Source organism: Nothobranchius furzeri, chromosome 3, assembly GCF_043380555.1.
Source record: "Nothobranchius furzeri strain GRZ-AD chromosome 3, NfurGRZ-RIMD1, whole genome shotgun sequence".
NCBI lineage: Eukaryota > Metazoa > Chordata > Actinopteri > Cyprinodontiformes > Nothobranchiidae > Nothobranchius > Nothobranchius furzeri.
This window is the reverse complement of record NC_091743.1, coordinates 49,312,477-49,330,761: the sequence shown is the minus strand read 5'-3', so window position 1 is coordinate 49,330,761 and position 18,285 is coordinate 49,312,477. Positions and strand designations below refer to the sequence as shown.

The 18,285-nt window shown below is 41.5% G+C and overlaps 1 protein-coding gene across 4 annotated transcripts; it reads left to right on the top strand.

The window, feature by feature from the left end:
• Nucleotides 1-2,926: 2,926 nt before the first annotated feature.
• Nucleotides 2,927-18,285, top strand: LOC107385643 (LIM domain and actin-binding protein 1). Of its 4 annotated transcripts, XM_015959680.3 has the most exons (11): nt 2,966-3,033; nt 4,140-4,280; nt 5,424-5,558; nt 6,222-6,267; nt 13,215-13,643; nt 15,719-15,773; nt 15,875-15,966; nt 16,110-16,182; nt 16,278-16,309; nt 16,391-16,524; nt 16,601-18,285. In XM_015959680.3, exons 3-11 carry the CDS (start codon nt 5,437-5,439, stop codon nt 17,604-17,606), a joined length of 1,989 nt encoding a protein of 662 aa, XP_015815166.3. In that variant the 5' UTR covers nt 2,966-3,033; nt 4,140-4,280; nt 5,424-5,436; the 3' UTR covers nt 17,607-18,285. The 4 variants fall into 4 exon arrangements, with proteins under 4 accessions (XP_015815165.3, XP_015815166.3, XP_054605664.2 ...); XM_015959679.3 differs by lacking the exon at nt 4,140-4,280 and having other exon boundaries at nt 2,927-3,033; XM_054749689.2 differs by lacking the exons at nt 2,966-3,033; nt 4,140-4,280 and adding an exon at nt 4,300-4,328.

The window sequence follows — 18,285 nt, the reverse complement described above, 5'->3', positions numbered from 1 at the left end:
GACATGACTCCCACTAACATGGCGTTAGGGTCTCTGTGGCCTATCTCCGCTGCAGATTCAGTCTGAAGGGGCGCCGAAGAAAAAGATGGAGCGAATGACAGAAAACAGGGACGTGTGAATAAACAGCCGGGGTGGACAGGGGTGGGGGGGGGGGGCATTGTGCACTGCCCCCGACTCGGCCAACTACTTATTTGTAATGTACAAGAGTTAGTTAGAATCATAGTAGTTTCATTTTTATTCTTGATAGGATTTGATCAGGGTGCACATAGAGATTAAAATTAACTTTTTATTACATTTCTGTATTTTCAATGTTATTTTGCTTGTAAATCACTAAATATCTAAATTTTGGATTTTCTGGACCCTTTAAAACAAGGATCAGTCCATTCATTCATCCATCCATCTTCCTCCACTTATCCAGAGTCGGGTTGCGGGAGCAGCAGACAGGTGGGCCCATATTCCATGCTGTAGTTCTTTTTTAAAACACAGAACAGTTTTGTTACCTGTTTTCCCGCTACATTTCAGGAAAATGATCAAGTAATAAAAAGCCAGACTCTTCTAAGGCACCGAAATATGGCCTCGCCCACCTTGGCTTGCGACTACGGAAGGCTTTATGATTGTATTGTTGAACATTCTGTTCAGTTTCTGGATTTTGTTCAGATTTTGAACCCAGAAACAGCTGTAGGCAGTAAGGTAGCAGGCAGAAGGTTCTGGAGCCACCAGTGGCTCCACCTATCAGGTTAGCACATAGAATCCACAACGATGCAGGTATTGAAATATTGGGGGAAAATACCAAAACACGCTGTTGGAAAAGGTTGTCAAACCGAACCGCCCATTGGAGTTACCTGGGTGCGGTTGGAAAACCTCATACGACTCCCAGTCCTGTGCTTTTCTGCTGACCCTTCCACTGGTCCTCTGACAAACTCCCGCCCTGAAACAAGAGTGCAAGAGCTCTTTTTCACCATAGAAAACATTTGCAAGGCAATCATTCATACTAGAGACCACAAATAATTTATTTAAAAAACAAGTGAATGTGACTTTTAGTTAAATTTTATGACCTTGTCCTCTGTATATTTTCCCCTGCAATTATTTTTTAAACTTTGTTTTTATCCTAAGTAATACTTACAATTTACTTTGTTCTTAGAGAAAATAATCACATATTAAATAGTTTTAATGGATACATTTTTTGGGTAAATTTTGTTACTGTCATTTTCTTGGGATTTTCAATTACATCAATGAGGAGGTCTTTGCCACTGTATTTAGATGCCTCTTTAGTGCCACCCATGTAAAAAATTCTAGATCTACATCAACACCTTGCTGGAGAAAGAAAACTCTCCACCATTCTAGAAATACTTGTGGGACCAAACAAAATCACTCCAAGGGTCGCAAATGGCCCCCAGGCCACACTTTGAATATACCTGCCTGATACATCAAATAGCAGTAAGAAACTATTTTTGTGAAAAGATTTATCTATTCATATATTCATATTCATGTCAATAAACATTTACTGAAAACATTTTATCTGGTAAATATGTACGTAAGAGGAAAAAAAAGAAACAGAAATTAGATTTTTTTTCTCAGAATTCTGACATTTTTTCTCAGACATCAGACTTTTTTTCCTCAGGATTATTAAAGTTAGAATTCTGAGATTAAAGTCAGAATTCTCCTTTTTTTACTTTTTCTTTTCTTTTCAACGGCCCTAATCTTCTTCTGTAGATATATAGTATTACAACAGTTAACTAAATATAATTGACCCTTATCTCGTGCAGTTCTTAGATCAACCACAAGGGGCAAACGGTTTAAACAGAATAGCAGAAGTTTGAGGAAAATATTACTGGAAGTCCAAGAAATGTAGGAATGTATGTATCAGATATGATACATTTGGCTTTAAATTATTACAATGGTTTTAAATAGGGAAGTATTAATTATCTAAAAACCTATGGTTTTATTTTACTTATTTATTTTTTTTAATTTTATTACTGATATAAATATAGTGGTAGTAGGTTCCACTTTCTCCTGCTCACAAATCAATTTATTTAAACAATTTTTTTATTTTATAAATTAAAAATTGTGATTTCATCATCATCATCATCATTATCATTATCGTCATTTTTATTTATATAGCACTTAAACAGTTCGAGGGAGATCCAATTAAAATGCTACACTGCAAACAAAAACAATTATTTATATCAGATCTGCTCTGATAAGTATGGATGGGTCTGAACTAGTAATGCTATTGTTCAAAAGGTAACAAGCGAAGTGAACGTAGCTTGCTTATTTGTAACAACAACTTGCCTTATGGGGATTGCCTTTGGGGCTGGAAAACGCTCTTTCCCAGAGTTTTTCCATGATTTCTTGAGTAGAGAACATCCATTTAGAAGGCAAATGTCATGCAAACTTCAACAAAGTAGATTTAGGCTTGACTCTAGAAGTTTTACATTGTGTCTCCTTCACATCCCCCCCCCCCCCCCACACACACATACATATAAATTTATTTTTAATCATTTTTATTTTATTTGTTGTTTGTGTGACGCGCCTCGTGACTTTTATCTTGAAAGGCGTTATATATAAAAATCGTTTCTTCTAAGATTGCTGTTCTGTAAAAATGCATCTTTAAAAATGTGAAAAAAAATACAAATTTGACGTTTGTTTAGACTCAGTCACTGAAAAGGCGAGGGCTACCTGTTTTCAGGAATTTTTAGCCACACACACACAGAGAGAGAGAGAGAGAGAGAGAGAGAGAGAGAGAGAGAGAGAGAGAGAGAGAGAGAGAGAGAGAGAGAGAGAGAGAGAGAGAGAGAGAGAGAGAGAGAGAGAGAGAGAGAGAGAGAGAGAGAGAGAGAGAGAGAGAGAGAGAGAGAGAGATGTCAGGTAAGTGTAATGCTACACTTAAGGTGATTGGCGCAGAAGATCACGTGGTGCGTCTGAACCACTCACCTTTGCGCTCGCGCTCCTCCTGGTGACGCAGCTGCAACAGCATAGTCAGGTGTGTTTCAGGTTTCGCCGTAAGCAGCGAGTCAACGAAAGTTCCCACAGGTAGGAGCCTTTCTCACAGCAAGTCTTGAAAAACTTTCGTAAATAAACTAAAGCCACTAGAATTGGCACGTGCGCTTTAAGTGTCGCGCGAGTCATGTGGTTTGTTTTTATGAAATGGGTTTTTATAAACGCACATGCGGACGCTCGGCCATGTTCTCCGCTGTGTTTAACAAGTATCCATGTCAGATCCGTCCAGCTGGAGTCTGAACTTCTAGTTTCTGCTGGAATCAAAACACGCGAGAAAACTCCGTACCTGCTGTGTTCTTAGCGCGTGTTCTGGGGTCTGTTGTCTCCGGGCCTGCTCCTGAGTAAAGTTACACCTGTAATTAGCCTTTTACAGGTGACATGCTGGCTTTAGAGCTGGGATGCTCCTCTCCAACTCTTTTTTTATATTAAATTCTTCAGTAATGACTTCAGATGAGACTCGCCTTTGTTCTTCTGAACAATCAACTTGAGCTGCTTCTGTATGGAATTCTCAACAGTCAAATTATGGATTAGGCAAATTGGCCTCCTCCCTTCTTATATTTAATCTGGGATCTAAATCTACTTGTGCTTGCAAAACAAAAATGAAGGTTAAATACCTTTAAATTTGAGTTTAACTTGGAATAATCCGATAGAAACGTTAGAATCTGCAATTAAAATGATAGAAGAGAGAGAGAGTGTGTGTGTGTGTGATAATTTCAGCATTCCTGTTATTGGGAGCTCACATTCATAAGTCAATAATGGATAATGTGACAGATGGTAAAAGTTTACGTTAGCTGTTGTTTTACAAAACAAACAGTGATGTAATCGCTTTTGGTCATTCTGGGATTTTTAATACAGTATCATAAAAACTGCATTATGCAGTGATAAGTCTAAAGCTGTGAGGCTGTTTTTGCTGATTTAAACATCGTCCTGTGTCTTCACCCTGCCTGTTTATCGCTGTCTGGTAATGTGCAGATGAAAGGCGATCTTTGTTCAAATCAGAGCTTCTAGCAGGAAAGACAAGTTTGGGTTACAAACCCTACTCTCTCGATAAACCGTCTTCATCTGTAACCCTTTTAAGACGCTGGCTCACACAGAAGAATCCTAACCTGGTCAAAATGTGTTGTCTTTGTGGTTGACAGGTGTCCTGTGTAGGGCGTGTCCCTTCCTTTGCATGCAGGAAACAGCTCCAGGCCTGGCATCAAGTAAACAGATGTACAGTTTATCAGCTAATATGGGACATTTGTTCAGCACAAGGCTCAGGTTCCTGACTAACTAAACTGGTTGGTTGACAAAGAAAACATCCTGCCATGAGGAATGTGGACTTTAATGTGTGTGAGCAATGTCCTGTTCATATTTAGATCTGATCCTTTATTTAAGGATTATTTAATGGAGGTAACTACATAGAATAGAAACAGACAACATTTTGATGTTTGAGTCAAAACAGCTAAAGTAAAACGAGCAGCAGCTGTTTTCTTTTCTTTCTTTTTTTTAAACGTTCTCAGGGTTATGTTGGAGTTTAGTCCAAAGTCCTGATACTGGTCACAAGTGTTGCTTTTCATCTGATGATGTAATCTAGTAGGAGTGGCAGACTGAGTAGGCAGGCGTCCTGAGATAAGAGATCATTACTGACACAGTTGGCAGTGATTTAGATTTAAGGTATTCGGCATCGTTTCTCTGAGCCCTGGAGATGAGATGCAGGGCCGTTCGGCTGCTCTGAAGCTAAAAGACAAACGGAACGACGGGTTTGTCTGAATATTTTAAACGAAAAGTGTGAATGTGCTTCCTTACATTTACTGTAGTTCGAGAACGTCTTCCACTCAGCTGTGATTGGTTCCGTTTTTCAATCACGCTGCGCTACATGTCAGGGCATGCTGTCATGTCTGTTTGCACACATAACCGTATGAGCAGTCAGGCGGTTTTATGGGTATTTTATGACATCATGTTACAAACTTGTAAATCAACAACCACAGACAGATCCTCCTCATGTTCCAACCCTGACGCTCAAATGTTGAGACAAGTTTCACTCTGATCTAATCGTTTACCTAAGGATGTCTGTGAGATCCCATGATGCAGCATGATGGACGCCAGCTGTGTAATTAGATGAATGACTGAAGCGTTCTTGAGCTTTACTGTTGAGAAGCAACAATTAGAACTCCTATGATTAAAAGCAGTTTTGTCTTTGAGAAGATACCAACTATTTTTGTTTGAAGTATGCATCTTAGGTAATTATGTGGAGCTTATAAAAGAGCTGCAGAAGTTAGGCCAGTAATTTTCTTATCTTTTATTATAAACCTCACCAGATCAGTGCTGCTGATTAAGGACGTGAACTACTGGAGAAGCAGAATTTGTGTTTTTAGTGGTGGATTGTTTCAGCTCATGGCCTAATACACACATGCTTAGTGCTTTTTATTTTTTGTTGTCAGATCAGTGGCAGACATGGAGAGTGGTTCATTTAATCGGAGGTCCTGGATGACGCAGTCCTTGCGTGTCACAGCCAAGGAGGTGTCGCTGGTCAGTGGGCGAGGGAAAACCAACGCCATCGCCGAACGCTTCTCCAAGTGAGTTTTCACTAATGGCTGCTGTTGGTTTATTCTGGTAAGGGTCGAAGTGAACCACACAGAAAAATTAATAGTGTATAATAAAAACACCCTTTATTTATTGGCGCTTGAAATCTTTTCAAAATTAACGTAGTTGAAATCATTTCATAACTTGTTTTCAATTTCGGACCCACAAAGTATTGGCAGTGACCCGATCCAATGTTGGGTACACAAGCATTACTCATCACCAGAATACCAGTTGCAGTGTTAATGTCTGGTATTATCACTGGAGTCTGCTTTGCTCACAAAGTTGTTTCATTAGAAGTAAAAAAAATGAAAAACAGGAAAGTAAGGAGTTTGAGATCATTTATGCACTTGTTATGATTAAAGTGCTAATAAAAAGGGTTTCACTTGAAAATTACATCAGACTGATCTTCGCATCAGAAAACAAATGAATTAATAATAATATAATAATTATAACAATAATTAGATGATTTAGTCTCATTTTAAAATTTCTCAACTAATCTGTTAAATGTTCTCCAGATCTGTAACTCAAGTCTATTTCACATTTATGTAAACTTAGTTTTTAAAGTAAACCTCCAAAAACAACCTCATTCATAGTGTGTGTGTTTGCTCTGTTGTGTTTTGAGTCAGCAGAGGTCAGTGTTGGTTTTTGTCTTCCAGGTATCAGAAAGCAGCTGAGGAGGGAAGTTCAGAGAAGAAAAAGGGAGTAAGTGTTTGCAGAGAATGAGTGAAACTGTGACTTTAGTGTATGAGCACCTCTAACTTTGTGTAAACATCATTCTGACCACTAATTGTGAAGAAAATAATCACATAAGCAGATTAGTTCATAATCAATCAATCAATCAATCAATCAATCAATCAATCAATCAATCAATCAATCAATCAATATCATTCAATCAATATCAATCAGACTTTATTTGTAAAGCGCTTTTGAAGCAAAGTGCTTTACAGAATTAAAAAGACCCCAAATTCCCATAAGTGTTTGAAAACACACACGCGCACGCACACACACACACACACACACTCACATCAGTAAAAATGTTTATTCGGCTGAGTCCAGATGAGCCAAGTAATGGAACGAAAGGAAATGCCACCAGGGGAGCCATCTGCCCCGGCAGCATCAGGTCTTCTACAGCAACTAAGTCAGGGCGCTCAGAGGAGGGGGAGCATAGACCCCCACCTCCACTTAAACACCACCTATAGAGCGCCCAGGAGGCACCAGTCGACCACCGCCCCTGGGGCAGAGGGCCCCTACAGAGAAAACACTGGATTAAAATGAATAAAAATGTGAAAATAAAAGAGCTAATATAAATGACAAAAGTAAGAAAATAAATAATAAATTAAATGTATGGACAGTAAAATAATAATAGTAAATAATGAAACTGCGAAAATATAATCATATAAAACATGCAAAGCCAGTAATGTTATCATGTCAAATGAGAAATAAAACTATAGTAAATAATTAGATAAAGGCTAACCTAAAAAGATGGGTCTTGAGCCTGGACTTAAAAACATGAACGGTCTCTGTGGCCCTGAGGTCCTCCGGCAGCTCGTTCCAGAGGCGAGGGCCGTAATACTGGAAGGACGCCTCGCCGTGAGTGTGTGTCCTGACCTTAGGGATGACCAGGAGACGCCTGCCAGAGGAGCGCAGAAGCCGTGAGGGTTCATAAGGTAAAAGCAGTTCTGAGAGATAAGAAGGCCCAAGACCATTAAGACACTCATAAACCACTAGAAGAACCTTAAAATTGACCCTGAAACATACAGAGAGCCAATGCAATGATTCTAAAACTGGAGTAATGTGCTCCCGCCTCCTGGTCTTCATCGGGACACGTGCTGCCGAATTTTGTAGAAGTTGTAAGCCTGAGATGCTCTTTTTGGGAAGACCAGAAAGCAGGGCATTACAGTAGTCTATTCTACTGGTGATAAAAGCATGCATCAGCGTCTCCGTATTGGCCCGAGAGAGAATGGGGCAGACTCTGGCGATGTTCTTTAGATGACAAAAACCTATTTTTGTGATGTTTTTAATGTGCGAGATAAAATTCAACTCGGAGTCAAAAATCACACCCAGGTTCTTCACTTTTGAAGATGGATTAAAAGACAGAGATTGTAATTTCGGTAAAAGTCTCTCTCTCTCTGGGCCTCAGGACTGATAACTAAAACATCAGTTTTGTCCTGGTTGAGCTGGAGAAAGTTCTCTGCCATTCATGTCTAAAATGCAGTTAAAAAGTGCATCCATTGGCTAAGAGTCGTCAGGACACACGGAGATGTACAACTGTGTATCATCAGCATACTTGTGAAAGTTGCCTCCATGTCTCCTAATGACACTGCCAAGAGGGAGCATATAAAGGTTAAAACCACTGGGCCTAAAATTGAACCCTGGGGCACACCACATGTAATCCCATGAACCCTCGAGGAACAGGAATCCAAACTCACCATAAAAGTCCTGTCTGTGAGGTAGGATGTGAACCATTGGTGAACAGCACCAGAGAGGCCGATCCGTTTCAAACAAGTTAAAAGAATAGTGTGGTGTACTGTATCAACGGCAGCACTTAGATCCAGTAGAACCAACACAGTCACCTCCCGTTTATCATGATTTACGCTAAAATCCTTTAAAATTTTCAAAAGGGCTGTCTCTGTGCTGTGGTTCACCCTTAAACCAAACTGAACTTTCTCTAGGACATTATGAGTGTTTATAAAATCATTTAGTTGATTTAAAACCAACTTTTCAAAAATTTTGCTTAAAAATGGTAAGTTGGATACCGGTCGATAATTGTTTAAATAATTAAAATCTATGTTGCTCTTCTTCCACAGGGGCCTAAGACCCCCGTCTGAAGGGAGCAATTCATTAGGGTTAAAATCTCATCACTAAAAGATGAAGAAAGAATTAGTTTAAAAAAATTAGTTTAACAAACGAAGTAGGAACTGGATCTAGAAGACATGTGGTGGGTCTCAGCTTCTACCAGGACAAAGCTGTCCAGTGTTTCCTCAGGTATAGACACACATTCAGATTTATCTAAAACCTTATTGCTTAGGGAGGATGAAATATTCCTTCTGATGGTGTCTACCTTCACTCTGAAGTGGGCTGCAAACTCCTCACAGCGAGCATTTGGGGGGGTTTTCTGAAGTGAATTGGATGTACGGTTTAAAATGTTGTTCATGGTGGAAAAAAGTATTCTGGGATTGTGTTTGTCTAGAATGAGTTAGGAAAGGTATGCCTTTCTTGAATTTCTCAGTTATTATATTATTTAAGTAGCTTCCTACAACTACAACTTCCAGTTTTGATTTGGGTTTCGCAACACTAGCCACACCATTGAATAAAGTGTGTGTGTGTGTGTGTGTTTTAGTGAGTGTTTGTTTGTGTGTGTGCATGTGTGCACCTGTGTGTGTGTTTTAGTGAGTGTTTGTTTGTGTGTGTGCGTGCGTGCGTGCATGTGTGCACCTGTGTGTGTGTTTTAGTGTTTGTTTGTGTGTGTGCATGTGTGCGCCTGTGTGTGTGTGTTTTAGTGAGTGTTTGTTTGTATGTGCATGTGTGCATGCATGCATGCATGTGTGCACCTGTGTGTGTGTTTTAGTGAGTGTTTGTTTGTGTGTGTGCGTGCGTGCGTGCATGTGTGCACCTGTGTGTGTGTTTTAGTGTTTGTTTGTGTGTGTGCATGTGTGCGCCTGTGTGTGTGTGTTTTAGTGAGTGTTTGTTTGTATGTGCATGCGTGCATGCATGTGTGCACCTGTGTGTGTGCGTGTGCGTGTGTGTGTATGTGTGCGTGCGTGCGTGCATGCATATGTGTGTGTGTGTGCACGTGTGTGTGAATGTGTGTTCCGTCGTGTGTGTGTGAATGTGTGTTCCGTCGTGTGTGTGTGTGAATGTGTGTTCCGTCGTGTGTGTGTGTTTTAGTGTTTGTTTGTGTGTGTGCATGTGTGCACATTTTGTTGCATTTGCTCAGTTTCCTGTCATGGTGGTGAGCTAATTAAAGCTTGTAGAGATGAAATACACACACAGAGTCTTACTGTGCCAACACACCACCATCTGGGCCGAATGTCTTGTCCTTGCTGACCTCTCATTGGCTACTTGTCGCGACAGGCGAGCTATCAAACCCATAATCCTACTCCGGTTTAATCCTCCCTCATAAAAACTCACCTCGGCTCCAACTGCAGGTTAGCTGCTCTGTTGATGTGAGAGGCTGATAATCAAACCTGGACCGAGATCAAATGAGTACGCGATCAGCCCCAAAGCATGAGGAAACACAAGGTAATCCTGCTGCAGGTGTTTGTAACATTTCTGGAAGTTTGTTAAGCAGCTGCTCGGAAAAATGTAACCTCTTCATTATTTATGATGCTGCTAATAATAAAAAGCGCCATTCCTCTGAAAAGGTGACATGAATTTATACAGGATGCTACATGAGTCTGTGTTCTAATTTACTCATCAGTCTGAATGATTTTTCGTTTTCTTTATGGTAAAAACTTTACATTGTGTTTTATAAAGTAGGTGCCAGTAGGACTCTAATGCAGACTTAAGTTATTTTATCAATAAAACATGTTTGAGTTTTAGTCTGAATAAGCAGCGTGGAAGACCATCTGTCTCGTGTGTGTGTGTGTGTGTGTGTGTGTGTGTGTGTGTGTGTGTGTGTGTGTGTGTGTGTGTGTGTGTGTGTGTAGGGGGTGGGGCGATGTTGGGGGATGGGAGGGACTCTTCCACCATGAGACGATAAATCCATTGGTTAATAACATTAAGTAGAAAACGGGCATTAAAGACTCATGTTTTGGTAACTTGTGAGGGTCAGCTGTTTACATTTTCTCAGTTATGCTCAAATGTTTTGAACCACCTCTCATTTTTTGTGTTTTCCTTCCTATAAGCCAGTCTTTCTTGTCTTGATCAAAACTTCTTCTGACTTTTTCCAAGATCTTTCAGTTTTTCTTTGAACTTTGACTTTATTTTTGATGGTGTTTGTCTAGTTCTAGTTCGTGTTCTTGTCCGTCAACACCACAGAGCGTAACTTGTTTAAAATCATATAATGTGAAAGATTCATACAAAAATGTCATCTCTTAAAGAAAGAATAAAAAAGAATAAAACAGGACAGAACACCAAAGACATGAAAGGCAACCTGATACTGTAGATGCTTCATCCTTTAGTTGATTGTTGTATAATAAGCTCTCAGCTCTTGGGTCTAAAATAATGTTTTTGTGCTTAATTGTTTTATCTTCAGCGTTCTTCATAGAAACCCTGTTTTTGTGACAGACGGCCGTAACGAAGTGTTTAAAATGGGTTTTGGTCATTTTGTCTGTCATGTGTTAACGCAACACTGGCTTGTCTGCTTATCAGAACTGTTTGATGCTTAAATGATTCATAGACCACAGTTATGCAACTAAGTAAACAAAATACATTCCTTGGAAAATAAGGCACTGGACAATGGCTGGGGGGGGGGGGGGGGACCCAAAATCTAAAGAAAAACTCTGAAAGATAAATTAAAAGATTAAAAATCGATTGATCACATCGTTTGCACAGCGAGCTTATTTTCGTTCATAGATTTTTGTTGGTTTAGGCGACCTTAACTTTGAAAGTGACAGAGACAAGAAATCCAGGTGAACAAAGTACAGCAAACTCAGAGCTGCTGCAAGAACAACTTCCTGTCTCCATAATCAGAACGCCTATCTGACCGGTCGAGTTAGACAGCATTCCTGATTGGATCATTTCTGTCAAATCACATGCAGGTGTTTTTTGTTTTCCATGTCTAGCTACTGAATCTTTAAACAGATTCTCAGGACTTTGTAATATTTAAAAAGATAAACTTTCAATCCTTGCTTTAGTGATTTTTTTTTCCAACTGTCTCTCTGAGCCGGTTGTCCAGATTCATTCTGTCCAGCTTCCTGAACTGATCAGTATTCACTAAATTGGTCTGCTATGTGTTCCAAAGATCCATAAAATCCAGAGGATAATCCCAAACGTAACAGCTGCTGCTGAATGTTGTACAGTGATTACACACAAGTAAAGAATTTCCATGTACAAAAACACATTTCTGTTCATTTGTGCCTTAGCACAAGTTTGCTGATTTCCCACCTTAAGTAGAATAAAGTTACTGAAATGATTATGAGTGTCTATAGTATGGGGAAACAGGTTATCTGCACAGATTACACAACATAGTCTTGTTATTGCTGGTAATAGCTGTTCTAACTTATAATCCCTGTTTTAAATAGCAGTCATTGCTTGTAAGCGCTGTTTATGGATCTCTGATTGGTTTTTGTTGAACTGCTTAAAACTGTAATTACACACGACCAGGATCCTGGTGACATTAAAAGAGCTGATTTATAAGTGACGTTTGAAACCGTGTTGACAGTACCTTAAAGGCAGCTGTGTACAAGGCGCAGACAGTGGTCAGCCTCAGAGATCGGGAGCTGAGGGTCATCTAACTGACCCGATACAGATCGATGAAGAATGCTTTGATCTGGATCCTGATTGGATGCTTTTATGTTTCACTCTGTGAACTGTTTGACCCCTAACTTGTGTTATAGCCTTTTTCCTTAACCGATTGTTAAATTTTTTCCTTATTTTTTAGATATTTTTCTCTGCTGTTTTTAAAACTTTACTGGAGTCTAAGAAAAAGCAACTTTTTGCTGAAACAGTGAACAAAGAGTTAACTTTTCCCTGAATGCATCATTTCCTGCTCTGGTTTCCTGGCCGTTCTGACTCCGTTTCTGGTGTTGGAGGGTCAGACCCACTCTAGGTTCTGTCTAACAGCTGGACTCAGCTGTTGAGCTCGACCTTCTGTCTCGCTCTCTGATCTGAGGACGGCGAACCCGGGGGACTCACTTTCCATCATCACTCCACTGCTTTTATAAAGGTTTCCTTTTTCTTTTGTTGTTTCTGTTAGGTTTGAGAACAAGTAACGATCTTCTGAATTTCCTTCCATCCACGCCGGACCTGCTTCACAAAGACTGTGATTGTGTCTCTTGTTGCAGTTTTATCCCTTTCATTGAACATTTTTCTCTAAAACATTAATCACGTTCTTTGTTTCTTCCATGTACCGTTCTGCATGTACCACATTTATCTCTTTGTTACAAATTGTGTTTTTTTTTGTCATTTAAATGATTAAATGTAATTTCTAGTGACTTTTCTTAGATGCTGAGGCATTAATAATATATTATTGTTTAAATGGTCTCTACTGACTGAGTTTTGGTCAGAAAACGTGGATTCAAAGCACCATTTAGTTCTCTCTGCCTTCTAAGTTGCTCTGTTCGGATGTCCACATCCTCTTTCTCCCGTGTGCCGTTTCTCTCCTAAGATTAAGGAAGATCCAGCTTGCTGTAGTGAGTTTGTCTTTAAAGCAGCAGACCAGAACCTCGGTGTGTGTGTTAGAGTAGGTGAGACTGTCGGGTGTAAAGAAATGTAGATAATTCATGTTTTCTGATTGTCTTCAGCACACATCTGTGTGCTGGAGCAGCGTCCAACAGCTGTTCACCAAATCTGCTAATGAAGCCAAGTTCAGATTCTGGCATTTCCTCCATTCTGAACCGAGGTTATAAAGCTGTCTTTGTAGAGCGGTGGGTGGGTGCCTCGCTGTCAAAAGTTTTAACTCATGCATGGAATGAAACTTTTGCTCGTGAGTGCCGTGACAGTTTTTGTTTTAAAATGACACTTATTTGTTTTGTTTTTCCTGTAAGTCCTTTGAGAGTACGTCATCGTCCCTACGCTCGGGCAACCTGACTGCTCTGAAAAAGCGCTGGGAGCAAGCAGGAAGTCAGGATAAAACCCCTGCTGCTCCACCTCCAAGAGGCTCCAGCATTCGCCGCAGCCGCTCAACTCTGACCAGGTCCGCCCCCGTCCCCGAGGAGGTCCCCCAGGTGAAGAGTTCCACCCCGCCGAGCGAGCCGAGAGATCAGAAGGCGGCCGACAGAGTCCAGCAGACTCCTGCAGCTCCAGAGGGTGAAGACCACAGAGTGATGGAGAGAGAGGAGCCTATGCACAGGAGGAAATTGGAGAAGGTTGAGGAACAGGTCCCCACTAGTCCATGTGCCACTCATGAGAAACCCAGAGTCCCGCTGACTAACCTGAAGATGAAGTTTGAGCAGGGAGAAGACTCCATGGTCAAGGTAAACCGTGACCATTAATCCTGCATCAGGATCTTTTTCATTGATATGTTTTTGAAATTGTTCTTGAGTAAAATATAATGTTTTATTATATATTGGTAGTTTGCTGGAAAACATTTTTTATTGATTATTTCTGATTGTAATCAGTGACTCTGAGTTTTTCATGCAGGCTGAACATGAAAACAGTCTCCTACACCTATCTCCTGCGTTAGCTTCTGATAGAAAATAGACGATGCAACGCTAGGATTTAAAAGGCCTGACAGATCTGCATCACACTGTCACTTAACATTTGTGGACTCACCCATCTTCACTCACGATGGGGAAGGCTGCTGTTGTTTAGCGTCCAGAAAACAGCAGCGAACGTCTCGACTAGTAGAAGCTAATTGTTAGCATTAGCAACTCCACCACATGGCAGAACTCCTCCAGGCTTGTGTTATTTGTGGAGTTAAAACATCAACGTTGAAAAATAAACAGTCAGTGGTAGAGTCATGTTGCTGTTATCCAATCAGAGGTGAGATGTCCAAAGATCTGGAAATAAGAGTCAATATCCTGTCGTCTGAAGCTACTTTTTCCTCTGGCTGACTTGTACTTCCTGAAACAAGCTCGTTTGAATTTATTTCCCCTCTGAGATCCACTTACAAGGCATTCACTCCTACTAAAACCACAGCTAATGTATTGATTAAACGGGTGAGCGAGTATTTTAGATTATTAACGTGTTTTTTGTCACCCCCCCCCCCCCATGCTCATTTACTTCTATTATTTGTTCCTTTGCCATTTTCCGTCATTCCTTAATTTTGTTTTCCACCTTGGGTTCATTCATGAACCCACACACCTCACACACTTTGTCTTTTTTCTGTTCCCCTCTTCCTCGCAAAACAACTTCACTCATCTTCTGAAACAGAAGAACGCAGGCAGGGACGTTCCTGATCAAGGCCTGTCTAGTTCTTCACAGTATCACCTCTGAGGAGCTTCTGTCCTTATCTCAGTGTAGTATGGATGGTCCTTCTGTGTGTGTTAGTTTTGTTTTGTCATCACCAATTTATGTTTGTCTTTAACGGGCTGCATGGTGGCGCAGTGGTTAGCACTGTTGCCTTGCAACACGAAGGTCGCAGGTTCGAAACTCGGCTGCTGCCTTTCTGCGTGGAGTTGCGTGTTCTCCCCATGCATGCGTGGGTTTCCTCCGGGTACTCCGGTTTCCCCCACAGATCACAACATGCCCTATAGGTTATAAATTGTAAGTCGCTTTGGGTAAAAGCGTCGGCTAAGCACATAAACAACATAAACAACAACAACATCACCATAAAGACACATTTAAACAGTCAGAATGAGCCTTATGAGACCTGAATCTCTTAAAGAAGTCTCTGATAAACGTCATCTATCAGCGTTTTATCTGAACATTGATTGTAACGTACATGAGGTCACAAAGTGGTGATGGATCCAGACTCTCAGCAAAGCTGCCTGCTGTATCGTTCCTGTTTTCATTGGCTCACACTTTTTTAAAATTCATATGCATGCAGGAAGACTGCTGAGAGAATCTGGTTAACTCATCAGTGTTTTTGTCTCTCTCTCTCTCTCTCTCTCTCACACTCACACACACACACACACACACACACACACACACACACACACACACACACACACACACACACACACACACACACACACACACACACACACACACCTCGGGGAGAGGATGTTGTCGTTCGTTATTAGATGCCTGGAAACAAAATCAGCTTCACTTTTTCATCTTTTCTGTTAAAGAGGTCGACTTGACTCATCGTGTTTCACGTCAGAGTTGCTGACATGGAGTCTTTAGTGGAATTTTGGGGAAGTAGGTCTCGGAGATCTGATTGTGACATCAAACCTGACATCTGACATGCTAATGGCTCTGGAGTCTTAAAAAGGGCTCATGTGCAAATGATTACCCTGCAAATCAACTTTAAAGCAGTAGATATTTGGAACCCTGTCCTGTCACACCGAGAAGTGAAAACTGAAATGTTTGTTTTTGTTATCACAACAGATGGAGAACAAATGTTTCTAATTTGTCTTCCATGACTTGACTCTCTGCCCCCCTGCAGGGCGGCAGGTTGACAATACGCAGCACTTCCTCTGAGGACATGGAGGAGAACAGAAGTAAGGAACCGATCAGCTGGCTTCACCAAAAGCACCAATTTATGTTTGTCTTTAACGCAGAACAAATAAAAACAACTTATTTATTTGTTGTCCTGTTTCAGGTCAATTGGACAAATCCCTGGAGTCTTCCTCTCTGAGGGCGAAGATGGCCAAGTACCAGTCTGCTGCTAATCAACGGGACACCCCCCACTCTGTGAGCTCAGTAGAAGAATCCAACTTATCTTCTCAAGCCACCTTAAAACTTAAATATATCAGATGAGCTCATTTTCTGTTGACCTGGAACAAACGGTTTGTGATGTTTGAATCGTGTCGTTTTTCTCCTCGTGCTTTTTTCAGGGTCAGATCCCAGATGTGTCTGCTCCCAAAACATCTGCGCACGAGAAGACCACGACCATCCCTGAGTGCAACGGTGACCTTTAACACATGCCTACTCATGCTGTGGCGTGAAAGCGTAGAAACGTCTGGTTTGTTAGCAGCCGAGCTGATTTTTGTTTTCTGTTTCAGGCGAGGGTGCCGAGCAGCCCAGACCGGTCAGGGTGAGTCACTAAAGCCGTCATTAACACAAACCTGTGGAGTCGAGCTTGTAGAGATTCGTGTGAATGCTGTGATTTTTGTAGAGGTTTGTCCTGCCGGTGAGAGAAAAGTGTGTTTCTTGTGGAACAACCGTTTATCCCCTGGAGAGGCTGGAGGTTAATAAGCAGGTTTACCACAAAAACTGCTTCTGCTGTTCCTACTGCTCCACAAAGCTGAGGTTCGTCTGCTTTTCTGCTTATTTATGAAACGTAAAACCTTTCTCCACTGGTAGAACCTCTGCTTTCTGTCTCCAGCCTGTGGAACTATGCCTCTCTCCATGATAAGATGTACTGCAAGCCCCATTATAATCAGCTGTTCAAAGCCAAAGGGAACTACGACGAAGGCTTCGGCCACCGTCCTCACAAAGAGCTGTGGGAACCGCGAGCAGACGAAGAGGAAAGCCAGGAAGCTGTGAAGCCAAAAGAGCTACCAGAAACAATGAAGAGTCCAGTTGAGAGGCCTCCTGAGACGCAGCCAGCTTCAAATGGAGACACGTCCCCTTCAGTGAAGGTCACTGACCTGACCGCCTTGCTGGAGAACCGTGGGCAGAAACACGCCGACTCTGTAGAGAAACATCCTGCTGATCTTCCCGCCGAGACTCACAGGCTGAGGATTGCATGGCCTCCTCTGGCCGAGGAGGGCCACACCGGGACACCGCTCAGCCCCGTCACAGAGGGCCTGCCTGCAAGCCGGTCCTGGAGGTCCAAGTGGCCCCCAGGAGATGAGGTGCATCTATCTTACCAGAGCTCGGAGCGGGCCGAGTTGAAGAGCCTGAGGAGGAGTAAGTCTCTAAAGGAGCGATGTCGGCCGTTTATGCTCGCAGCAAATCCGACCCCCAAAACTACCCCCATAGATCCCATAGAGCGCCACCGTCCCCTCAGGTCTCTGCAGGAGTGGAAAAAATCCTTTGAGGAAAAACAATCATCTGGAGAAACTTCCAGTGCCACTAACGGAGAGGTTCAGCGGGAAAAGGAAACTCCTCTAGCTCCTGAAGTCGCAACAAATAGAAGTGAGACGAAGCGTCCACCTGAACAGCAGGAGGACAGACACGAACGAGCAGCAGTGAAGGAGGTGAAGAGCACTTATAGAGGCCTTTCTCCTGACAGATCCTCTTCATCTCCTCCTCCTCCTCAGCCAAAAGAGAACCACACCTCACAGGAAGTGGATGAAGGAAATGATGCTGAGGATCAGAGTGCAGAAGATATGATCAAGAAGAACCGCTACTATGATGATGATGATGAAGATGGCTTAATGGTATAGGTGTTTGATTTGTGTGGGCTCAGCTCGTAGTTGTAAAGTAGCTTTCCCTGATTACACACACACACACACACACACACACACACGACCGCATTAGGTGTCTTACTATTTTTTTAGACATTAAAAGTTTTTTACAATCTTTTATCAAACCTTAATTTGGACGTCTTTAATGAATCGTTGATGATTTATCTCTTGGAGGACTGATGGTCTTTGTTTTCTTGTAGAAAATCTAATAATCAGTTCTGATGTTTGTGACTTCAGCTCAACTCAAACAGCTCGGCCTGAGTTTTCTCCTCAGGGATGAGCAGACCTGATTTCCGGTCGTGTCCTCTCCTCCTGGAGGAGCTGAAATGACAGAAAACTGGAATGTTTCAAAGGTTTCAGCTCAAACTCCCACTTCTGTTGAATCACTTCTACAATCAGAACTTTTTCACTGTGATGTTTCGTAGGTCTACAATTATTTTTTTCATCTTTTAAAACGCTTTGATCACAACGAATGAGACAAAATAGGTAGCTAAGGTGTCAGTTATCTACGGTCTGTCGATATTCTCTTGGGGTTTCCAAGTCTAAGACAAAAGTTCTCAAATGTAATCCATGTTGTAGGTAAAACACATTTAACCAGTTTCATGTGGAATAAAATTGTTTGCACAAGTATTTGTCTAATAAAATATTCAACTTCAAA

Bases quoted from the DNA above. Each gene is read 5' to 3' on its own strand.
- LOC107385643 (XM_054749689.2), top strand. The intron at 5,559-6,221 runs GTGAGTTTTCAC...TTTGTCTTCCAG, and splicing joins ATCGCCGAACGCTTCTCCAA to GTATCAGAAAGCAGCTGAGG. The intron at 16,525-16,600 runs GTTCGTCTGCTT...TTCTGTCTCCAG, and splicing joins TACTGCTCCACAAAGCTGAG to CCTGTGGAACTATGCCTCTC.